This window comes from Rhinoderma darwinii, chromosome 6, assembly GCF_050947455.1.
Source record: "Rhinoderma darwinii isolate aRhiDar2 chromosome 6, aRhiDar2.hap1, whole genome shotgun sequence".
In the NCBI taxonomy this organism is placed as follows: domain Eukaryota; kingdom Metazoa; phylum Chordata; class Amphibia; order Anura; family Rhinodermatidae; genus Rhinoderma; species Rhinoderma darwinii.
Window position 1 is genome coordinate 31,300,071 of NC_134692.1, and position 24,742 is coordinate 31,324,812.

At 42.4% G+C, this 24,742-nt stretch overlaps 1 protein-coding gene across 2 annotated transcripts in view; it reads left to right on the top strand.

Annotated features, from left to right (window-relative positions):
• UBR3 (ubiquitin protein ligase E3 component n-recognin 3) overlaps positions 1–24,742 on the top strand; it is a 136,750-nt gene that overhangs the window by 13,709 nt on the left and 98,299 nt on the right. For both annotated transcript variants that reach the window (XM_075829428.1, XM_075829429.1), the window contains exons 3-11: positions 2,199–2,351; positions 7,505–7,645; positions 14,916–14,965; positions 15,180–15,246; positions 16,319–16,449; positions 18,541–18,769; positions 19,444–19,623; positions 20,444–20,577; positions 22,280–22,366. In XM_075829428.1, coding sequence (XP_075685543.1) covers positions 2,199–2,351; positions 7,505–7,645; positions 14,916–14,965; positions 15,180–15,246; positions 16,319–16,449; positions 18,541–18,769; positions 19,444–19,623; positions 20,444–20,577; positions 22,280–22,366 — 1,172 coding nt within the window. The remainder of the gene's footprint in view (positions 1–2,198; positions 2,352–7,504; positions 7,646–14,915; positions 14,966–15,179; positions 15,247–16,318; positions 16,450–18,540; positions 18,770–19,443; positions 19,624–20,443; positions 20,578–22,279; positions 22,367–24,742) is intronic.

The following is a 24,742-nucleotide window of genomic DNA, read 5'->3' on the forward strand; positions in this document are numbered from 1 at the left end:
ATGCAGGTGTGAACTAAGCCTTACTAGTAAAGAACATACAAAGTTAGTTATACACACAGAATATCATGAGAGTGTATTTAAAGGGGTATTCCCATAATCATTATTTATCACTTATCCACAGGATAGGTGATAATTATCTGATCGGTGGGGGTCAGACCGCTGGGAGAACACGAAAACGAGCTTACTTTGCTGTTCTTGGGAGCCCCATAGGAGTGGAGCGGTAGTGCACGGGCTCAGCCACCGCTCCATTCGTTTCTATGGGGCTGCCAAAGATGGCGCTCGGCAGCCCTGTAGAAATACCGCTCTATTTCTTTGGGGTTCCCAGGAAATTCAAGGTAAGCTCGTTCTCGTGATCGGTGGGGTGTCCTAGAGGTCGGACCACCATGATCAGATATTTATCACCTATCCTGTGAATAGGTGATAAATAATATAGGAAAATCCCTTTAAATGGGTATTCCCATCTTGATAAATCTAAAAAGCTCATCAGCTAAAAGTTATGCAGTTTTGTAAATACCTTTATTTTTTTAAAAGCTATAGTTTAAGATACGGATGCTCCATCTTCAGGACAGCCCCGCTTTGTATATTGCTCTTTGCCTAGGGATCCGACCACCGCCGATTTCCTTCACCGGTGGCCGCGCTTGTGCAATGATTTCCTCTCCAGGAATGTCTACCCGTGTCGGGCGCGCGCACTAACAGAGAGCACAGTGGCTTGATTGACATCAAGTGTCTCATTTACAAAGTAGATCAGCAACCAGTTGCATTAACAGCCTTACAAAAAAGACACTTAGAAAAAGCATACAAAAAAGTATTTACATCATTAAACTTATAATTGGCAGTATGTTTAATATTCATGACAAAAAATAAGCCTTCACTTGGGAATAACATGGGTGCTCTGCAATAAAAAAAGAAACCTAGTAGGGGGAATTGCATCCCGAGGCAACGTTAGATAGCAACGTGAGTCACCCGGAACAGAAGACTAGGGCAATACTATGTGCCAAGGTTTCTTCTGGGAGAGAAGACACTTCATAGGGACCTGTGCTTAGAAATCTATTACTATTATGAGATGTTCTAGCCAGAGACTTTTCCATTTGGAAGGAATTATTAACTTGATTTTGTAATTCCGCCCTTGTTAACCCTGGATGTTGTTATCACTGGGAAGACCATTCTACTAAGGAAGATCTATTGTCTAGTCTGTTCTAAACGACAGTGTATGAATTAGTTTTTTAAATAAATGGTCTATTTGAATGTTGTATAGAGAAATATATTTGTCATTGCCGGCAGCTATCTGAAATGGAAAAACGAGTCCGGTGAAAGCCTTATCAAATGTCTTGCTATATTTCTAATCGTTTGCTGTCACATTATACTTACATTTTATGCTCTTTTCAAACCATTGAAATCTGTTTTCTTTTATTCCGTCGTACAAATTCCTTGATTATAGAAAGTCTGTTGCTAGGTTACGTTTACGGTACATGTTGGCGATTTAATAAGAGTCCTGAGAATACTTCAATATTAAATGTAAAGTGGATTTTTTCTTTTATATTCTTTACTGTTTGGTGGCAAGAAAATAGAGCTTTTATATTTTGGGGTATAAGATATATTCACTTGCAGATTTAATGGTGATTTACGTCTGATTTTTCTCATGGCCATGGTGGTTTTAAATAGAAACCGGTCGTCTTGTATTCAGAACTGCCACCACAATTGCGGGGAGAAAAAAACACTAAACACACATCAATACTTATTCCGTGCTGACACTAATTGTCGCGCTGCGCTGCCGGAGATCATGAGCGCCTGTATCTGCGGTGCGTTCACACGGTACAGGCTGCTGGAATGGTGTCTGTATTCTGCTGGTGGTTTCTCCGGGATAAACTTTCTTCCGGTTATTGTGGGATCTCGCCTATTTGTAAATGGTTTCCTATAACTTTGTTTTGGAGAATTGATAATTATGTCGAGAGCTGCACTATTAGCGTAACACAAAAGCGATTTGTTAATACGACTGCGGTCACCGGTTTTCTTAAAGAATCTGTTCTAGAAATAATCTTATGTTCTGAACGCTGACTGGTTCAACCACGCTCTGTGAAATAGGATTTCATAAAATCCTACTCGCTACCGTGTAACATTTGTTACCGCACTTTAATTTGCTGTGTTTGTCTTTTTTATACGATGGTATCAATTTAATGTTTTTTTTTTTTTTTTCATAGATTCCTCATCTGAAAAAGATATCCAAAAAACTCTTCAGGCTTTGGATCCACAGATCTCCTTCCTGGAGGATTTAACCAAGATGGGGGGAGCAATGCGATCAGTCCTTACCCAAGTTCTCACCAATCAGCAATATTACAAAGACCTTTGCTGTGGTAAGTTTTTTTTTTTTTTGTCATTTTGATGACCTGTAATCTATGAGGTGTTCAATAAAGCTTGTTCGATAACGGGACTGTGTGCTTTAAACCACCATTTCTTATTTACCCTGTTTGCACGAAAGCAAAAAGCGGTTTCCAGTTCTGGGGACAGTGGAGCATCCCATGAAAACGATGAAACCTTTAGGAGGCGGGGAGACCGCTCCAGACCACTTCATTGGAAAACAACCTAAAACGTTAGGTGCCAGTAATAAGGTTTTAGTTGCGTTGACCCACCTGCCTTTGTGTTGATCCGCCCATGGTGATATTTGATCCGCCCATGGTGATATTTGATCCGCCCATGGTGATATTTGATCCGCCCATGGTGATATTTGATCCGCCCATGGTGATATTGCATCAGGTGTCGGTGATTGGCCGCTGCGCTTATGTGATGTGACGCCATCCCTTACATCCTTTTAAACGGTTTGTGCCATTAGGATTAAACCATTCATTATTCCCTATTAGGCCACTTTGACATGGATGTATTTTGCATCAGTATTTGTAAGCCAAAAACAGGAACGGAATACAAAACACGGAAGAGGTACAAATCTTTCCATTATGTTTTACGTAGAAAAAAGTTGCTGCGTAAAAGTGACATTTTAGGAGGGTTTGAGATGGCCCTACGTAAAAAAATAAAAATCTACACATATTGGATCTCTACACAACCTTAATAACTTGAGGAATTAATTTACCAGGTTATTTAGTATAATACATGAACAGTAAATAAAAAAAGCCAAAGAACAAATTCTATAAATGACACAGTAATTTTATATGTACCCACAAATTGCACCGAAAAACCCCCAAAACAATTTCTCCTGCATAAAACAAAGCCTCATACAGCCATGTCAGTAAAAAAAGAAATAGTGATGGCTGCTAAAATGCGGAGTGACAAAAGCGAAAAAATGTAGCTAGTCATTAAGGGGTCAGTACGTAGTAGAATTCCAGTAAATATTGCCGGGTTATTAAATTCTAGTAATACGGACCTTTAATCTGCCCTTTTTTTTTTTTCTTGACACATGTTTTTGATTTGAGAGAAGTTTTATAATGGGGTTTTCTCCAGATTTAAAGTTATCTCCTAACCACTGGAGATAACCTGCTGATCGGTGGGAGTCTGACCACTGGGATCATAACGGGGGGGGGGGGGGTCCGTTTTCTCCGGAGGCCGTCTCTGCCACTGCTGGAGATAGCCAAGTTCTGTACGCGGCTATCTCCAATAGTCTCATACACCGTGAATAGAACGGCGGGGGGCATGTGCAACCACCTGCTCAGTTCATTCGGTTGAACGGGGCCCCCATTCTTGTGATCAGTGGGGGTCCCAGCGGTCGATTCCTCACCTATCAGCATGTTCTCACCTTTCCTGTGGTTAGAACATGACTTTTAATCTTGAGACAACCCTTTTCATATAATGCATTTACAAACTATTCGCTGCTGTAGTGACTTTTTGGAAGTCTTAATGTTGAACAGCTGGATTGTGTTTTGTTGGGTTGACCTTTCTTTAATTGCTACTCAAAGTATGTTCCTGTTCTTTTGGTCTTTGAACGGATTGTAATACCTCCCTCACACGTGGCAGTACTAGCACTCGGTGACATTACTACTGCCAACTATTGCTGCTCCTGCTGTCTTTCCTCCATTTACTTTTGGACAGAAACAGCACAAAAATATGAAGGGTAGTGAATGGTTTGAGAAGGAAAGACTTTCTAAAAATTAAAACCAGTTCCGGTATTCTAATCCTAGTTATGCCTTGTATAGAAACTAAGTGAGAACGTATATTCCATCCACAAGCTGCTAATGATTACAATGTGTTAATGGTAGTTTTGAAAATACTCTTGAGTAAGACGCTCGTCTCCATTATTCCTGTGGGTGTCTGAATTACTACAGTATCGTGTTTATCTGATCTAGCACTCGGCTCCCCGAGGTTTATATCCCAGCGTGTAACTTGTGAGGACTTGTGATTATCCAGATCCGTGTTCTGCAGTGTGTAGCTCCACCTGCTGTTGTGATACTACAACCCTCAGCATCACTGGTGTATATTGCAAAAGTGGATCAGGTCTACTTCATTGTATTGCAGTGTTGTCCCATACAAGTGAATAGGACAGAGCTTGAGCGCCGCATCCCCTTCAAACAGCTGATCAGGAGTGGTGGAAGTCAAAAATCTGAAGCTTTTTAACATCAGATACATGTACTACTAAACTGAATTACCGCAAAAACTAATCTCAGGTAAAAATTCTCCTTTCAAGAGGCTCTGTCACCAGATTATAAGTGTCCTATCTCCTACATAATCTGATCGGCGCTGTAATGTAGATAACTACAGTGGTTTTTATTTTGAAAAACGATAGTTTTTGAGCAAGTTCTGAGCTAGTTTAGATTTATCCTAATGAGTTTCTCAATGGACAACTGGGCGTTTTTTTACTTTTTACCAACTGTGTGTTGTACAGAGGAGTGTATGACGCTGACCAATCAGTGACCAATCAGCGTCATACACTTCTCATTGTTCCTGCGCAGCTTCTTTCTCTGCACAATCACACTGTAACAATGGGCTGGAACAATGAGAAGTGTATGACGCTGATTGGTCACTGATTGGTCAGCGTCATACACTCCTCTGTACAACGCCCAGTTGGTAAAAAGTAAAAACACGCCCAGTTGTCCATTGAGAAACTCATTAGCATAAATCTAAACTAGCTCATAACTTGCTAGAAAATGATAGTTTTTCAAAATAAAAACCACTGTTATCTACATTACAGCGCCGATCAGATTATGTAGGAGATAGGGCACTTATAATCTGGTGACAGAGTCTCTTTAAACACACAGTTTTGAACTTTCTTGTTCTCATGGTTCTAGTAGTATTTGAAGCAAAGCTTCGGTTGGCAGGACCAGAGTTCGGTCTTAGGATCTGTTCACACGACCATATGTTTGAGGCAGAAAAATACGGGGCCGTTTTCAAGAGAAGAGCCGCTGAACCCAGGCATTTTTGGAGTGGATTTTCAAAGTGTTTTTTTTTTTATTTTTTCAAGTTATTTCGGAAGCTTTTTTTGTTTTTTTATTAGTGTCAATGGAAAATCATTTCACTACTTTTTTACGAGGCAGTTTTTGTTTTTTCGTAGTTCATCAGCATAAAAATACGCCTCATATGAACTACAAAGTGTGTTTCCCATTGAAATTAATGGGAAACTGTGCAGGCGTATTTCAAGTGTATTTTGTAGCGTATTACGAGCATTTTACTCTCCAAAATACGCTTGAAAATAAGCCATGTGAACATACTCTTAAGTAATTAGCTCTTGAATATTCTTTTCAGTGATCTTTTACATCCTTGTGACTCATGTCTCTGCGAGTACATGTGTGGTGAAGACAGATTGATTTGCATTACAACAGCAAAGAGCCAAAATCTTTCAAAAGTGCTGTGTGTAGGAGGCTGGTAGAAACGCGTATTCTTTCCTTGTGTACCATATGACTGTGTTTTCCATATTGCTACAGGGGATTGATGTAGCTTTATCCTTTAAAGGGGTTGTCTGAGATACCATCATATTTTCAAAAACACGTTTAATGCATGTAATTTATAAATGTAAATACATTTGTAATATACTTACATTTTCCAAAGTGGCCCCGATATACGCCGGTCACTTGTGACGTGGTGTATATCGGCTTGTTCTGCTGTAACGCGCATGCGCGGCCCCTGCTGTTATCTCGAGAACAGCAGGGACCGCGAGAACAGCAGTGACAGCGCATGCGCGTTACGGGCTGTGACGCAGAACAAGCCGATATACCCGGCAAATAATTCAAGATCAACAAGGCGGCAGAGCCAGTGCAGAGAGTGACGTCACCCGTCAAGTTCCCCATGGCAGGATCTGGATACGGGGGCCACTTTGGAAAATGTAAGTGTATTACAAATGTATTTACATTTTATAAATTACAAGCATTAAAGGGGTTTTTGAAAATATGATGGTATCTCGGACAACCCCTTTAAGGTTCGGTGAACCTACACTCTCAGACTGTATGTGAGGGAAAAGCAATTCCCTGATACACGATAACCGGTTTACATAAGGAAAATTTATTAATTTATTCACAAAATAAAGTCTACATGGTTGACATTCCTTTGGAAACCCTTACTGATATATTTCTCCCAGTTTGCGACCCCCACCGGCGGCCACCGAGGTTACTCCAAGAGATTGCTGCAACCAATCCAGAAACGCTGAAACGGAGGTCCTTATGTTCAAACAAGAGTGTCCTGTTTACAGCAGACTGTGTCTCAGCCTATTTCTGATTAAAGCAACATTTCCTATGGATTCCCGCTCTGGTCTGAAAAGAGATTCATTACAGTAAGGCCCTGTCCACACTGATTTTTTTTTTGGACGCGGAAACCACGCCAAAAAACATCCGAAAATGCCTCCCCACTTTTTACGGCGTTCACCGTGTGCTATAAAAGACATATATTTACTTTATTCTGCACGTCGATGCGATTACGGCGATACCATATGTATATAGTTTTTTTTCCCCACTAGGGACTTGAAGATCCAACTGTTGGATCATTGTTATAATACCCTGCAATACTTATATATTACAGGGTATTCTACCTTTCAGTTAAACACTGACAGTCAGCGTATTAGGTCCTGCCTCTAGCAGGACCTAATTGCCTTCTGTAGATGGCAGATCCAGAGGCCTTTGTTAGGACTCCAATTGCCATAGCAACTATCGGCACCCGATAGCGGGGTGCCGATGTTGTATCTCCTTAAATGTGGCGGTCGCTATTCCAAAACTCTTTTATGACTGATATTTTTATACGATAAGCATCTGGAAGGAATAATTTCCATTATAGCAAGACCATTGACTGCTGTTGTCCCTTTAATATATATATATATATATATATATATATATATATATACATACATACACTCGTTTTGCCATTTTAACTTGCATCGGCAACATTGGCATAGACATGAATTTGATCCTAAAGTGTAGATCTTCTGGGTGAATTTGATTGTTAACCTCTTGGGGCAGAGGTGGATGTAACTGTATAGCTATGCAGAATGTGTTGGTGCTACAGAAAAATGGTAATTAACCTTGGTTTTCTCCACATACAATATATTATTATACAATACATTTTTATATGTGTACTACAGGTCCTGCGGAGAATACAAGTCCGAAGAGTCAAGAAAAGTACCTTGTTGCCCTGAAGGGTTCTGGCCTTGCCATTCCCGAAGAGAAACAACCGAGCGGGACCCAAGAGCAGGCCCTGAGCACAAGTGCATTACCAGTGCAAGGTTTGTTAAATGTTTTTCCATCTTCGGTGTCCTTCAAATGCAGACTCAATATTCGTAAATGTTTTGTCTTTCTGTAGCCTGCCATATAGAAGCTGCCCATACTTCTAAATAGTCCTTAGTCTTGGCATTTTTATCCAGAGAATCCTCCAATTTAATTTATGGTTGAGGAAAGTAGTGAGAAACTAGGTCGGCTTATTATACAGCAAAACTAGTACCTATATTCCTATGTCTGTCACCCAGACCTTAAAGTCTCGACATTGCTGCCATACCAGGTAATGTTGATGGAAGATGCTGTACTTTTTACAAAATCCAGTTTAGCTGTGCATTTAAGAGGCCGTATGGCAAGAATTGGGCAACCTTTTATAAAAAGAGAAAATGTGTTTACTAGAAGGTAAATGGGTTGTCCAGAGTAATATATACACGTGGGTTGTATCTGGTATTGTAGCTGCAATAACACACACAAGATGTGGACAGGTGTGGCGCTTTATTTGGAAGAAAGCAGACCTGCATTTCTAAACCTGGACAACCTTTTAAAAAGGGGTTTTCTCAGGAAGACCACGCATTTTGTAATTGAATCTGGCCCTGCGATCAACTGATTGCTGTTGACCGCCACGTCTTCAGAAACCCAGTTATGCCATGTATAGGTTTGGTGTAAGGAGTACTCATGGCAGATATTGAAAATAAGGAGTCAGAGGGGAGAATTTGTAAAGATTTATCGGCTTCTGCTGGAGAGTAGGAGGATTTGCTGGCACTAATTTAATAACGACGCACAGATGGTTAATGATGTACACGCCAGATTTACTGCTGTGCAGAAGATGCGCCTGCTTGTATATTTTGAAATGGGAAGTAAATAATACAATTTGCTAATATAATGTAATTATCTAACCGCTTATGATGGAACTTTCCTTCCTGTTTGTGAAAATCCTACGTGTATTTACATGTTCTTGCCTCCTCTGACTACAGACTAACCACATTTGCTGTCTGGAGTACATTTATACTCTAGGCCTTATTTACACAAGCGTTGCAAACCTCAGACGTGAAAAACTGCAGTTTTTCATGTCCGAGGTGCATCCGTGCTCAGCGCTGCGGGACGCGATGTTTCGCATCCCCCATAGATGAGTCTATGGAGGGATGCGTGGAAAAATAGGATATGTCCTATTTTCCAATGGACCCGTCACACGGTCCGTTGAAACAACGGCTATGTGAACGGCCACATTGAATTACAAAGGTCCGTGGGACGGCCGATGTTTCACACGGACGGACGTTTTACACGCTCGTGTAAATAAGGCCTTAGTCAGAAGAGGAGGGTTAAAGCAGAAGCTTGAACTAGCTGCTGCAGGGGAAATAGTAGATTTATCGGGGGATAAAGCACCATGGGTATAGGCCCTTGCACTAGGAGGCGACACAAGGCAGGCCGGCCAGACCTCTCCCACAGACACTGGCTTAATCCGTCTTAGCCTAATGTCTGTAAGATGCAGACAGGACCGGATTCTCAGGACTGCTGCGATTTTTATTTCAGTTTTCTATAATTTTTTTTTTTTTAGATCTCCCTGGCCCTAGATGCAATTTTTCCCATAGTATCTCTCCTGCACTCTCCGCCCCCCTCCCTTTCTTACCATGCAACGATCCATGTCTAGGGGCATGTAGGAAGATTACTTTGAGTGTGGGGAATTCCTTAATGGTAAATGTTGCTACATACTTTCCAGGCTTTCCCTGAAGAGCCAGAACGAGTGCTAACCGCGACAACAGGACCACCTCCAGCCGTGAAATTTAATCCTGGGCTTCTCAGCGGACCTAGGCCACATGTTCTACGGCCATATGTCCCACCCACCTTGATCAAGTGATCTTTCCCGGCCTGTTGGATGAATTGGTCTGCCGTACTGGCTGCCTGAGAGGAGGTCTCTGGTGGTGGTGGGGGAGGTTCTCTGCAGCGTGTGAACTGGGAGAGGGGCTGTCTCTTCAAATAAGCTTCTAGGGGGCAGGTTCTTCTGTTCAAACAATGGCACGGGAAGTGAACGCTCTGCTCCGGCACAATTAAGTCAGGAGCTCTGCCTGCTCCAGACTGCTATCTCCGGCACCATATTCACCTACTCTGTTCTGCTCACCAGAATTCCTCTGCCTCTTCTACATCCTCTGTACACAGCACTAATCGTTGAGTAATTTTTTTTATTTTTTTTTTCATTTTTTCAGGGGGTCATCCCTTTTCACTGCTAGGAGTTTCACCAACAACAGATCTTCCCTTAGACGCCATTAGTCTGTCCCCTTCTTGTGACGTCTTCATCGGGAGTAATCACTCAGGTTGGCATAGCAACAGTTGCGGATGTAATAAGATGTTCACCTGCTTCCAGCCTCTTTCGTTTTTCCCACAGTGCCTGCAGTCCAGAACTTCCCAGGATGCGCCCCGACCCCTAAGCATGTGGCACTTCCTGACTGGGCAAGGTCTTTTTCTCCAGGCCCTAGCAGACCTTTCCGGACTCTCCCACACTATGGTTGCTTTTATTCTTGCTTCCCGTCCCAGATAGCTGCTCAGAGTAACGTCTCTTCCCTTGGTTGGCTTCTTGCGATAGGTCACATTAAACAGTAGCACAAGGAACAAGTCCCGCTCCTCCTCATGTTCTTCCCAAGGGTCCCTGGTTAGGACCAGAACCAAAGAGGCTGCTTGCCTACAGAGTCAGTTTTTTTTCTTCTGGAAGATCTTCTGACTCAAATTTAGAAAAAGACTCAGTTGACAGATGTCATGCAAACGTTGATGCCTGCTGTCAGGGACTTCTTACATGTTAAGGATGGCTCCAACACTTCTCAGGAAGAAGTGCCCTTACACCGTCTAGTTTGAGGAAATCCTATATAAGTAATGGACGGACACTTAAAGGCGCTTGGCTATTTCAAAACCTATGAATACAATGTCTTCTTTCAATGAGAATTTAGTCTCTAAATGGGTTTTTCTTCTTTAGTGGATTCAACTATTTTGCAGTTGTAGGAAAACACCATTATTCCACTTTTAGATGCAGAATCACTTTGAGATTATCTGGACAAAAAGATGGATTCCCAGGCCAAGTTTACCTTCCTGGCAGCAGGTTTGGCTCTGCAATCAGCATTTGCTTCTTTGTGGGTTAGCAAGGCCTTCTCTCTGTTCTCAATTTTTGGGATCTTTCCTAACTTTTCTTATGTGATTCTCCTCCCAGAGGTCAGATAAGAGGTCTAGTCGTCCCATGGACTCCAGGCGCCCATTGTTTAAGCCTAAGTCCGCTTGGCAATCGTATCCCAGACACCAAAAGCCCTCGTCTTTAAAGATATATTTGACCTGAAGGTGTCTTCCCCACTCGTGTGCTATCGGAGTGAGGGGATGACTTTTCTCCTCAGGAGATATAGCTTGATCATTTGAACAACGCCTGGGTTTGAGAAATAGTGTCGACAGGCTAAAAAAAGAATTCTCAACCCTTCACCTGGTAGATTCTTTCTGTTGACTCCACTTTGGGTCCCAGATCGTGATTCTGCTGTCTTCGAGGCTGTTCATTTATTTGTTTCAGCTTCAGAAAGTGGTCGTCCCAGTTCCTTAGTTAGAACGGTCTCAAGGATTTTACTTGTATCTTTTCATAGTCTTACCATGGTGTGTGGGAGCGTCGCAGGAGCAGGTAAAGTACCTTTCCTTCATCGACTTTCGCGATGTCTACCTCCACATCCCTATCATAAGGGCCCACTAGTGTTTCCTTCGTTTCACGGTCAGTACTCCGCATTACCAGTTTGTTGCCCTTCCCTTCTGGCTTTCCACGGCTTTAAGGGTCTTCACCAAGGTCCTGGCGACTCTCATGGCACCCTTCCACCACAGGGCAGTCACTGTCATCCCTTACCTGGATGCCCTCTTGGTGAAAGCCCCCTCCAGAGAGGACAACCTTTCCAGTCTCCACTCGAATCTCTCCAACATGGCCAGGGCGATCATCAACAGAGAGAGGTCTTTCCTTGTAAGGGTATGTTCATACACCCTATTTACGGATGTAATTCGGGCGTTTTAGCCTCGAACTACGTCCGAAAATACGGCTCCAAAGCGTCGGCAAACATCTGCCCATTCGTTTGAATGGGTTTTACGATGTTCTGTGCTGACGGTCATTTTCTTTACGCGCCGCTATCAAAAGACGGCGCGTAAAAAAGATGCCCGCGTCAAAGAGGTGCCTGTCACTTCTTGAGACGTAATTGGAGCCGTTTTCCATTGACACCATGGAAAAACCGCTCCAATTACGTCCGTAATGGACGCAGCGAAAAGCGCCTGCACTTGCCATTACGTCTGAAATTCCGGAACTGTTTTCTCCTGAAAACAGCTCCGTAATTTCAGCCGTAACGGAGGCTGCCGTGTGAACATACCCTAATAGCTTAGGGCATGGAATTTCTGGGAATGATTTTTAACACCAGGACAGGCAAAGTTCACCTCCTGGTTAACAAGATTAAGTCTGTCTGAGCTGGGATGGCTCTCATTTGCTGTAACGCTTCCTATTTCCATCCTCTTCTGTGTTTGGGTGCTGGGCAAGTTGGCTCCCTATGTGCAATTCCACACACAGCCCCTTCAGAGAATTATTCTTGTTCTCTGGGACAAGTCACAGGAAACACTGGACCTGGTTGATTCTCCTGCAATCTTGGGTTTGTCAGGAGTTAGTTTGGTGGTAGACCTTGCCAGCCATTCTTCTCGTTTAGTGGCTTGTCAATTCGACGGGTAGGGAGCAGATTTTTGCCTCCACGCAATTCAGGGCAAATGGTCGCCCGAGGAGACAACTCTACAAATCAACCTTCTGGAATTGAGAGCAATCTTCCTGGCCCTCTCCCATTGGACTCAACTTCTTTAGGGTCGCCCAGTCAAAGTCCAGACAGACAACTCCACTCAGTCACCCATCTAAACCATCAAGGCAGCACCAGGATAGTCCTTTTCAGATTCTTCACTGGGCGAGGAGTCGCGTGCCAGCTCTGCCTGCAGGCCCCGTACGTGAGTGAACAATTGGGCCGCAGACTTCCTCAGTTGGGCAAGGTTGGATCGGGGGAATGGTCTCTTCACGTGGACAACTTTCTTCAGATTTGCTAGAAGTAGGGCACTCCATATGTGGGTCTCTTCAGGCCTCCTCCTAAACATAAGGTCCATCCTTAGAGGCCAGGGTGTGGATTCCCAGGACCATTGCAATCTTACGCTGTGGTCACTCCTTGGAATGGGTTCTCTCTTCCCTCCCCTTCTGGTGCTACTACCCAGAGTCCTCAAGAGAATCAAGGTGAATGGTGTTTCCGCGATCCTGGACTGTCCTTGTCGGGCCTAGTACGATTAGATGCCAGGAAATCTCAATCAGTCAAGGTGTACCACCATATGTGTAAGGCTTTTTCCCGCTGGTGTATACTGTGCCGTTTCCATCCCATGACGTGTTTTTCACCTTTTGATTCTGTCCCCCTTGCAATCTTGTCTCAATCAGGGACTTTGCTTAGCTTCTCTTAAGGGTCAGCTCTCTGCTGTGTCTATCCTTTTTCAGCGAACGCTCTCTTTTCGCTCTCCAGTATAGACCTATCCGTAAGGGGTGGCTCATGTTGTTGCTGCCTTTGGACATCCTACGGATCCCTGGGATCTTAACTTGGTTCTGTGGGCTCTTCTACAGTCCTCTCCTTTCTAAACCTTACAGGAAATTTCGCTAGGTCTTCTTTCCTGGAAAGTTGATTCCTTATGGCCATTACATCTATCAGACGGGTTTTGGAATTGACTGCTTCGTCTCCTATTCTGATTTATCCTTCAGGATAAACTGGTGGTCCGTCCTGTTCAATCTTTTTTCCCAAAAGTGGTCTCTGTCTTCCACATCAATGAGGAGATGGTCCTTTTTTTTCCCCCTCCCCGTCTCATCCAAGGAAGCTAACTCTGCACTGTCTCAATGTGGTCAGAGCAGTTTGCATCTAACTTTGATGGAGTTGTTTCCGCGCACCAACTCTTTGTTCTTCCTGAAGGGGTTGGCGTTGTCCAAGGCCAGCATTGTTCAGATCTAGTTTGTGATTTCAGAAACCTATCTGTCCATGGGTAAAGTCCCCCACCCCCCCCTTCGGGTCACTTCTCATTCCACAAGGGCTGTTGGTACCTCTTGGAGAGTATGGCACAAAGCCTCAGTCAGTGCCTACCTTCACAAAATTCTACATTCCTTGGTCTCCTCTGATGCCAGTCTGGGTCGCAAAGTGCTGCAGGCAGAATTACATTTGGCAGGCCGCCTGACCGTTTTCTTTTTCTATTTCCACCCTCTTGGTCTACGATGAGATCTCCCATGGTATGGTTTCCCCCAATGAAATGAATGAGAAAATTAGATATTTGAACTTGCTGTAAAATCCCATTGAATTCACTATGGGTACAGATCATGCCCTCCCTTTTTTTTGTAGGCCGGGGACCTCTTTGTTCTTGTTTGGTTGTTGAGGTTTTTTCCCTGTGATCGTGGACGTTTTCTGATTTTTATCTTCTCCTACTGCTTCTGTACAAACAGATTAAGTTAGTCTCTGTGAAAAGGATATTGCCGGTCTGGCTGAAGCCAAGACTTTTCCTACCTAGTGTCTGCCTCCTCGTGTCAAGGACCTATATATGTGCTGTCCCCGCTCGCCCTGAGTTCATTGATAAAGTGGTTTTATGGCGAGTACTAAAATCCAATTTTATTCTGGTGATTTCAAATAAAACGGTCTACCATGTAATATGTGGACTGTCTGGGTCTACTGGAGTCTTTCTTAGCGGCTCTCCACTCTGACTCGTGAAGGATGGGTTTTGAACAGGGAAACCACCACCATGTCACATCCATGTTCCCTAATAAGGCATATGAAAGTGGTTTTCTAAGTGATACAATCCTTTTAAAAAGTACCTTTCAGTTCTCCTGACCTTTCTGCTTTAGCAAATACTGGTATTCACTATTTAACTTAAGGTATTAATGTAGGAATAAGGTTACATCTGGGCGTTATTGTTTCCCTTGGCAATAGGGTATGTATATACAGTTTGACGCTGTCAGCGCTGATTGGATAGTGTCAGTCTGTGTAGGGACACGCTCCATTGACACGGGAAATGTTAACACCCATTCGTCAATTTAGGCCAACTTTTCCTGGAGGAATAACAGAGGAATGGCACAATGCATTGTGATGAGGAAAGTCTTGTCCCCTCATCAAAAGTCCAAAAATACGTATCTCATTGCTTATTATTAAATCACTGAAAATCTGAATGGAAAAGTAAATCCAGCCTGTAGAGAACATCCGTATTTATCATATATATGTATTTTTTTTTTTTTATTAGGATCTGCAGGAGCGAATGCATCATCCGCACAGTCTGATTCTTCTGATGAGGTTGGTGACGTTTAGATTTTTTATTTTTTTTTTAAAACTATTTCGATTTCCTGGTCTCCGTGGGAATAATATAGTGAGTAAAATAATAGTGAGATCTTACCTATAGTAATCAATCAGACCGCTGTCATTTTTTTTCTAAAATAGATTTAACCGAATAATCGTTAACCAGGGGAGGGTGGGAGTACTTGTCTTTATTTTTTTTTTACTCTTCCAGGAGGACCAGGATGACAGGTCATCTGTAGGGAAACGAAAAAGAGTAAAACTCAGCAGTAGCACCAAAGGTATGTATTCCTTCACATGACCCTGCTGTCACTGAAAACAAACATCTGAAATGTCAAGTGTCTTGTGTTACGCCGCGTGGAACACCCCAAACTGCAGCCTGCAGGAAGTCAGTCTTTCTAGATTCAGATTGAAAATAAAATCTAATTTCACCCCTGAGTTTGTGTTAATTAGATGCACTTTCGAACGACCCGTCGTGAGGTACAATAATATAGTTAAAAGCGTCGTCTACACAATCACAATTAATCTGTTTTTTGTTAGTAGGGCAGTTTTCCCCCTATTAATCAGACGGGCTGCCGGATAAGGGCCTATTCACATCACGTTTGCCATCCGTTTTGGTCTTTCTGTTCATCTGTTCCGTCAGAGGAACAGATGAACAGAAAGACAAACGGAAAGTATCATTTCCATTTGCAATACCATTGATTTCAATGGTATTTTTAATTTTTTTTTTTCTTTCAGTTGGTTTCTGTTTGCATCCGCTTCGCTAGTTTTCTGTTTTTTAAATAAATACTACGCTATTGTTGCCATAAAAAAAAAACCTGGAACGGACGCAAACTGAAACTAACTGAAAAAAAAATAAAAAAAATACCATTGAAATCAATGGTGATGCAAACTGAGACGATACTTTCTGTTTGTCTTTCTTTTCATCTGTTCCTGAACAGAAAGACGAGACGGAAGGCAAATGTGATGTGAATAGGCCCGAATTATGAAATTGACCCTAGTGTTTGTTTGTCTGAGATAGGACAATTCGATAGGGAGCCCCATTGGGAACAGGGACTGATGTAAATGGTGACATTCTCTGTACAGATATGCGGAATTTGTTGGTGTTATTTAAATAATGGGAAATAATCTTTAATTTCACCCTATTGGATCATTTTTATTTTATTAGCGCTATAGATGAATTTCATCATTTGATATCCTAAACTGTATATACAGCATCTCGGCTCCTCTCTGGTGAGCTGTCTGCCTCCACAAGCTCTAGTTGGGGGACGTCTTTGGTGTGATGATACATTTACAGTTTGGTCATCTTTCTTCTTAGTAAATTTATTTTAAATTCTACCCACGTTTCTACAGATCAGTCTATCATGGATGTTTTGAAGCATAAATGTTTTTTAGAAGAACTACTATTTTGGACAGTGAAGTATGAATTTCCCCAGAAAATGGTTACCTTCTTACTCAATATGCTACCAGACCAAGAGTACAAGGTAAATGGCATTCATTTCATTTTCCTTGGTATATGCGAGGCAACATACATGGCTCCTTCTGAGATCTCTCAATTTTGTATTTCCAGCAACTAGGGTGAAATGAAGATTTTTATCAATGGGGAAAAAAAAATTGCACTGAAAATCCACAACAATTTACAGCACAATGCAATTGGACGGGGTTCTCAAAACCCAATCCATGTGTTGTGGAGTAAATCGGTGCCGTGTATAGGGCACGCTGTGGATTTTCAAATCCGCAGCGTGCCAATTGTGTTGTGGATTTCACCCTTTTTGTAATGCTTACTGAGGGATTCATGGTGGACAAATCCAGGGACACACAATTTTTGGACTAATACTCTCTGTAAAAATGTAATCAAATTCCTAATCTGCATTCTGTAGTAAATTTGAACGCATTTCTTCCTATTCACACTACCTCTGCCTGTCCGGAAGTTTTTTTTCCCGTTTTTTTGTCCTTCGACACAGACTCGTGCGCGAGCGTTCGTATGCACACGGACCTGTGTCGATACCTCACTTACGTAACAACACAGGGCTGTTCTTTAGTAATCATTCCCCTCCGTGTATTTGTCAGTTCACCTTCCCCTAGTTCTCCTGTCCCCTTTATTATTATTTTTTTTATCCCGCCCATCCACTTTTTATGCGAGCGGTCACAGAATCACGTGACCGCACCTACGCTCGATGCTGAAAACATCAATTCAGTAGCGCTTAGAGATGCACTGGATTTAACCATTACAAACTCATGCGCAAACAGTAATTTGTCAGATGACATAGGGCAGGGGTCGGCAACTGGCACGTTGGGCCTCGATCTCTGGCATGCTCTCCACGTGTCCAGCGCTGGTGTATGCTGCGGCGCTGAACATGCGGGGGAGACACAGTGGCACAGCAGCACTTCCTTAGGACGGCACACTGGGTATTTCATCTTTTGATTTATTTATTTTTTAAATTGGCACACTATACAAAAGAGTTGCCAAGCCCATGACATAGAGAATATGACGTAGTAAAAAAAAATGTATATTCACTGTCGTGTGCGCCGGGCTGAAAGACCGCTCAGATGCCGGAAGAAGCAAAGGAGTGCAGGCAGTCTACGCAGTTGAAGAATATGGTTGAAAGAGATTGGAAATGAATAAAAAAGAGGAACAGATTTAATTGGAAGAATATCATGGATTTCAGGTATAAAAAAAAAAAGAAAAGTGAAACACATTGAAACCATTGCGTCACAAAATCACGGCAATTTGCGTATCGGCCAATTATGGTATGGGCACACTGAGCGACCTAACAGCGATTACTGACATATATTTACACAAACTTCATTGGCTAGATAAACTTTCTAAATTCATCGTTTGATCGCCTCTTTAATTTAATTTTGTGTACAGCTCAAACGATTCATGTTTACATTCCCCAATGTCCTAACGACCAACGGTAATTTTTTTTGTTCACAAACTATTTTTCCCACCATCATTGAGCGTTTTTATCACGTCGTTCCGTTGCCTCACCTATTTATATTAAGCGATTATGGTGCGCGCTCGCTGACTGTCTGCTTGTGTAAATTGGCCTTAAACCATGTAACGAATAATACAAGTAAACCGATTAGCTATAGCTTTTTCTGACATCTCAGTGACTTTCTTTTAAAGAGGATCTGCCACCTCCCCTGACATGTCTGCTTTGGTAAATACTTGTATTCATTCCCCATTAAATTATTCTGGATCATCTTTTCTTAGAACTCTGCTTTGTGTTGTTCCTCTGATATTTCTTCTGGTGATGTATGAATAAATTGATAACTGGATGTTACCTTTCCTCTTGTCAAAGTGCTGCCCGTACACAGTGTCACTCTGTCAGTACAGATTCAACAGTGTCAGACTGTGTAGGGACACCCACCCAACTGATAACATCAGATGTCCATTTATTCATACGTTTCCAGGAGTAATAACAGTGGAATGGCACAACGCAAAGTTCTAAGAAAAGATGCCCCTGGCATTTCCAAAAACTGCCTACTTATACAGTGCCGCTACCCATATCTGTTGAGAACATTTACTTACTTAGTTGTGTGTTTTTGTTTTATTTTTATTTTTTTTGCAGATTGCATTTACGAAAACTTTTGTTCAACATTATGCTTTCATAATGAAAACCTTGAAGAAAAGCCATGAGTCAGACACGATGTCAAACCGAATTGTGCACATCAGTGTCCAGCTCTTCAGCAATGAGGAGCTGGCACGTCAGGTGACTGAGGAGTGTCAGCTTCTGGACATTATGGTCACCGTGCTGCTTTATATGATGGAAAGTTGCCTTATCAAAAGTGAATTACAAGGTATTTGCTAGGGATTTCTCATTAGGGCTACAATTTTGACCTGATCATTTGTTTTTTCTTTTAGGATTTTTTTTGTGTTTTTATTTCCCCTTTTTTTTTTTTTTTAAATATATTTTAGTAGCTTTTGAGGGATGGTTGCTGCAAATTGCCACTGAGCTGGACATACACATTAGATGGCAGAGCTTTTGGCTGAAGCAGTCCCTCCTGACACGCCACCCCACATACATACATAAACGCTTGACTCAGACTATTGTGCAGGTTTTTTTTAATGGGGACCAGGAAATCCGCCACAGTCAGGGTTCTCCCCTGGGAAGAAAAAGTATTGCCATATTTCTCTCCTTCATACACTGTAGAACATTAGCCAATGCCACCAAAAATGATAGGTTCTGATCCCACCTTTTGGACCCTCATTTATCAGGAGAATGGGTAGAATAAACAGCGTGTGGCCCTCTTCATTGAAGTCTATGGCAGTTATGAAAAGAGCTGAGCTCTACTTAAATACAGTAAATATTTATAGTGAGAATACCCCTTTAACTGATAAGTACTATATTGGCTCTTCGTAATTTTGACTATTCGTGGTCCAATGTTCATGGTATTAAAAGATAACGCACTTTCAGACTTTTTATATCTTTTGACTTACATTGATTTACACTTGTGGTTTTGTATTTTTTCAGATGAAGAAAACAGTTTACATGTTGTTGTAAACTGCGGGGAATCGTTACTGAAGAATAACACATATTGGCCGCTAGTTAGCGATTTTATCAATATTCTTTCCCACCAAAGTGTAGCCAAGAAATTCTTAGAAGATCATGGGTTGTTAGTTACTTGGATGAATTTTGTGTCGTTCTTTCATGGTAGGTATCGTCCGATAAGTCTGTACTGCATAATGAAGTATAAGCAATGCGTTATGTTTTCAATTGCTTGTAATGAATTTTTTAGCCTTTTCCCCTCATGGGTGCTCAAACTACAGTCACACAAGAAATATGGATGACCCGAATAGCTGGCGGGCAACGAACATCTAATGCAAAAAACAAATGTGCCTAATAAGACACTCATTAGCCCCATTATACCCCTGAGGACGCTACGTTCATAGCGAAACATGTCGGGGGGGCTTCTGTGCTAATTTTAATTCAGAGGTGGGCCGTCTATGATATTGATAGACGCAGCGGCATAACGGACGACTGCCGCAGGTATGCTACACTAGTGCTTAGGTGCACTCCACATAACTAAATACCATCACGTCTCTGTACTTACCTTATTGCTGGTCAACCCTGGATATTTTTAATGTATATGTTGTATGTTCCACTTTGTTACTCTTTTAGTTATATCCAATAAAAGTTAATTATTAATTTATTACCTACACGCTATGATAGATGGGTATTGTGTCTTATTAGGCACATTTGTTTTTTTGCATCAAATTCCGGTCACGGCCTCTTTATTAGGCCTCCATCCCAGGCATGTAGGTTCTTTTGGTATATTCGTGTCAGCTCCACATTTACATAGGATGTTCCCACCTTTAGGTTTATAAGGCACTCCTATTGCCCGTATTTAGGTTTCCCGCCTGTATTACTTTGTTGTATTTTTTTTTTGTCATACATACTTGTATGTAGTGGATAAATTAATTCATGTCAAGTTTTTTCAAACGTTTAAAAAATTTTTTTTTTTTTTTTTTAGGTATGAATTTAAATAAGCGCGAACTCAATGAGCATGTAGAGTTTGAGTCCCAGACATATTATGCTGCTTTTGCTGCTGAACTTGAAGCCTGTGCCCAGCCGATGTGGGGTCTTCTGTCACACTGTAAAGTGAGGGTGAGTAAAAGATTGTGTTTTCTGTTAACCAGTGGTTTTAATCCATTGTCTTAATTTTGCAGAGATCTGCTCATTTGCTAAAGGCCAATGGTATGTTTTACAGTTCAAGTAGCAGTCTGTTGCCTTTTGCTGAAGAGCGACTGCTTCTAAACCGCATGCCCTAAGTTTGTGAGGCTGCAGTTAGGCTTTGTACACCTTTTGAAATCACTTTTTTTTTTTTTTTCTATTAGTGTGATTTGTGCAACTTTCAAAATATTTTTTTATTAAAAAGAATTTTTACTTTTACATCTGCTCTTTATCCTGTATATAGAGTAGCTGTATCTAGCGCTGAGACCTGAATCTGTCAGATCTGCGGGACTAATCGGTTCAGTGTCAGCGGGTCCTGCGTGTCTCTGACATACAGGGTGGAGCTTTTACTGATCACATCTAAGTTCATAACTTAGATGTGATTGATTACAGGTGGATCCTGCTTGTCCGAGACATACATGACCGGCTGTCACTGAACCGGTCAGTCCTGCGGATCTGATGGATTCAGGTCTTACTGCAAGATGCACTTGCTCTGTATACGGAATACAAAGCAGCTGTATCTCAAAGTAAAAATAATTTGTTATAAAAAATATTTTGAAAGTTCCACCAATCAAACTGAAAAAAAAAAAGAAAATGAATGTTTTAGGGTGCTATCAGTTAAAACAACGGATAGCACCCTGACGAAAAAAACTGAAGTGGGCATGAGGCCTAATGCTCATTATTTGCTCTGATGTTGCAGCTTAGCTCCATTTAATTAGAATGGGGCTAATCGGCTGGCCAATTTGCCGAAGAAATTTGAGAGTGGCTGCAGTGGGACCAGCAGTATGACACCCTGTGATCCGCTCATTTACAGGGGGAAACGTCTTACCAAAAGTGGAGAAACTCCTCTTCACATAGTGTTTCCACATGTATCTTTTTAACCAAAAATTAGGTTTGGATACAAAAAAAAGAGAAGTTTAAGTCCATGTTCACACTGAGTATTTTTAAGGCAGATTTTGACCTGCCTGCACTTTCTTGCTGTGGTTTTCACTGTTTTTTTGCCCGCGGCCATGGAGGACCACGGACGAAAAACGCCTTTTCTGCCTCCGATTTCAATGGGAGGTCAGAGGCGGTACCGGGGCAGGAAAGAACATGGCGCTTTTTCTCCCTGCGAGCAGCTAAAAGTCGCCCGGAAAGAAACTCCTCCGCCACCCATTGAAATCAATGGAAGGCAGTTTTGGACGGTTTTTGGCACTGACTCCGACATGGTCTCCGTGTCAAAATTGGTGCCAAAAAAACTCAGTGTGAACTAGGCCTAAGGATTTTCCTTTATATATTTAGGGTACTCCACTCTTGCTAACGTTTCAAATGCTTTCTACAAAGTTTAATAAAGATGTGAACATATTCTACTAAGATTAAAGGCTCTACACCTTTTGGAAGGAATTATTATTATTTTTTAAGTTAGATGTGATCGATATTAGGTGGATTCTGTGTTAGAGACGCACAGTACCCGCTCTCAGCCGCGCCGTCGGTTCAGCTGAATTGACGGACTCGTGAGAGACAATGATACATCTTTTATGTATACAGGACACATAGGAGCTGTATCGTAATAAGTTTATTAAAATAAAATAAAATTCCTTCCAAAGATGTTTATAACCTTTTTATTTTAAAATAATTAACCCAGTCCTCTTTGTAGGAGACTCAAGAGTACACAAGGAATGTTGTCCGGTATTGCCTTGAAGCACTTCAGGATTGGTTTGATGCCATAAACTTTGTGGATGAGGTAGGTCCAGTGTATAAAATGTCTTCTCCTTTGTGCTGGATTCTCACACTATATGATGTTTTGTTTGTTTTTTTTTGTTTTTTTTATACCGATTTGGTGGGCACACATCTGCTACACCATACATGTCCTCGTAAACACGGTTTATAAATTAGGCTTTCAGGCGCTGTATTGGCTGTAGAGAAGTTATTTAAATGACTTTATAGCAGGGGTGTCAAACTCCTTTTCACCGGGGGCCACGTAAGCCTTATGGTTTCCTTCAAAGGGCCGATTGTAATTGTAAGACTGTATTAATGTAACCGCTCGCTTAACTGTTAAGGAGTAGTTACATTTATATTAACCCACAATGCCCCAGATGGTAATAATGATCCCTTGGTGCTCGACACAATAAAAGTGCCCCCACACAGTAATAATGCCCCTGTTGATAGCCCAACACACACACACACACACACACACACACACACACACACACACCTTGTAAAAAGCCTAACACACTCACACGTACAGAGCCCAACACACACACACACACACACACACACACACACACACACACACACACACACACACACGCAAACACAGCCCCCCCTGTACTTATTTATATAGCGCCAACATATTATGCAGCGCTGTACAGAGGTCCTCTTTTTTTACTGTCCCCATTGGGGCTCATAATCTAAATTCCCTATTGGTATGTTTTTGGGGTGTGGGAGGAAACCCACGCAAACACGGAGAGAACATACAAACTTCATGCAGATGTTGGCCTTGGTTGGATTTGACCCCAGCCCTGCAAGGCAATAGTGCTAACCACTGAGCCACCGTGCTGCCCTACGTACAGAGCCAGACACACGCACACGCACACACACCCCCCTTGTACAGGGCCCATCACACACAGCCCCCCCTTGTACAGGGCCCATCACACACACACAGCCCCCCCCCCTTTTTATAGAGACACACACAGCCCCCCCCCCCTTTTTATAGAGACACACACACACACACACACACCCCTTGTACAGAGCCCAACACATAGGCCCCAGAGCGGAAGCTACCTGACGTGACTCGCATTCAGCAGGTCACGTGGTGGTGGTCTGAGTGAGGTCGGTGCCGGCCCGGGAATTAACCAGTTCAGTCACCTGCCCTCACGTCACTGACTCAGGTCAGGTGACTTGAGTGGTCCTCTCCCGGTGCTGACCTCATTCAGACTTACTCACTTGGCTGCGGCCTGCATATTTTCAAATTGAAAATATGCCCGCGGCCGCCTACTCTTGCCTTTGCACTGTGCATGCTCTTTTTGGCGCATGCGCAGTGCAATGTTTCGGGAGAACTAAATCCCGGACGGTGCTTTTTTTCTGCCGGACACTACGGTGGGCAGAATAATACACCTGTTTTTGCGGACTTAGAAATCCTGCTGTTGTGGCGCTGAATTTAAAAACCTGATTCGTGGGCCACATAAAATGAGCTGGTGGGCCGAATTCTGCCCGCGAGCTTTATGTTTGACGTGTGCCTTATAAGAAAAGGTTTTTTTTCTGTGTCTTTTAAGGGCCTGGTTGCCGCAGAAGATACTTAATAGTTGTAGCATTTCTTTGGAAAACTTTTCTCCTCACAGGGGTTAACTTTTATTAGAAGTGTAAACTGTACTAGAGGTATTTAAACCTACTAATAGTAATTGAGGGTACATTGCTAGGATATGTCATTGATTTGAGTCTCATGCAGGTCTGACTGCTCTAGCCCCAACAATCCTGAGAATAAAATGAACTGTTGCCCCATTAACAAGACACCGCGTCGCCTTCATCTGTGCACTGTCTGGTATTGCACGTTTTTCTTAAAGGGCCTGTCCGCTACTGGACAACTGATGACCTATCTACCGGATAGGTCATCAGTATATGATCTGTGTGGGTCAGACACCCAAACCCCACACCGTTAAGCCGCTCCGTCTGCCTCTGAGCACCACACGTACATGCCGGAAGCAGTTGGCTCCGACCACTGAATAGCAGCAGAGCTGCAGTTCTGAAGCACGGCCGCTATACTATGTACGGATCCAACTGCTTACAGCTCCGTACATCACATAATAGGCCATAACGTCCAGTGCCCAGAGGCACCGGAGCTGCTTAACGGTGCGGGGTCAGAGTGCCGCACCGATTTACTGATGACCTATTCGGTGGTTAGGTCATCAGTTGTTCAGTAGTGGACAACCCCTTTAAGCCTTGGATAATGTGTGTTTGTTTGCCTTTCATGGATCCTTTCTGCCTCTATCTAAAGATCTAGGATTATACAGTTTTGCAGATTCCGATGGTCTGACGTGAAGAATAGCGCTGCTTGCAGCACTGTTTTTTTTTCCCATCAAAACATCAGACACTGCATCAAAACCCGATGGACTCCATTGTA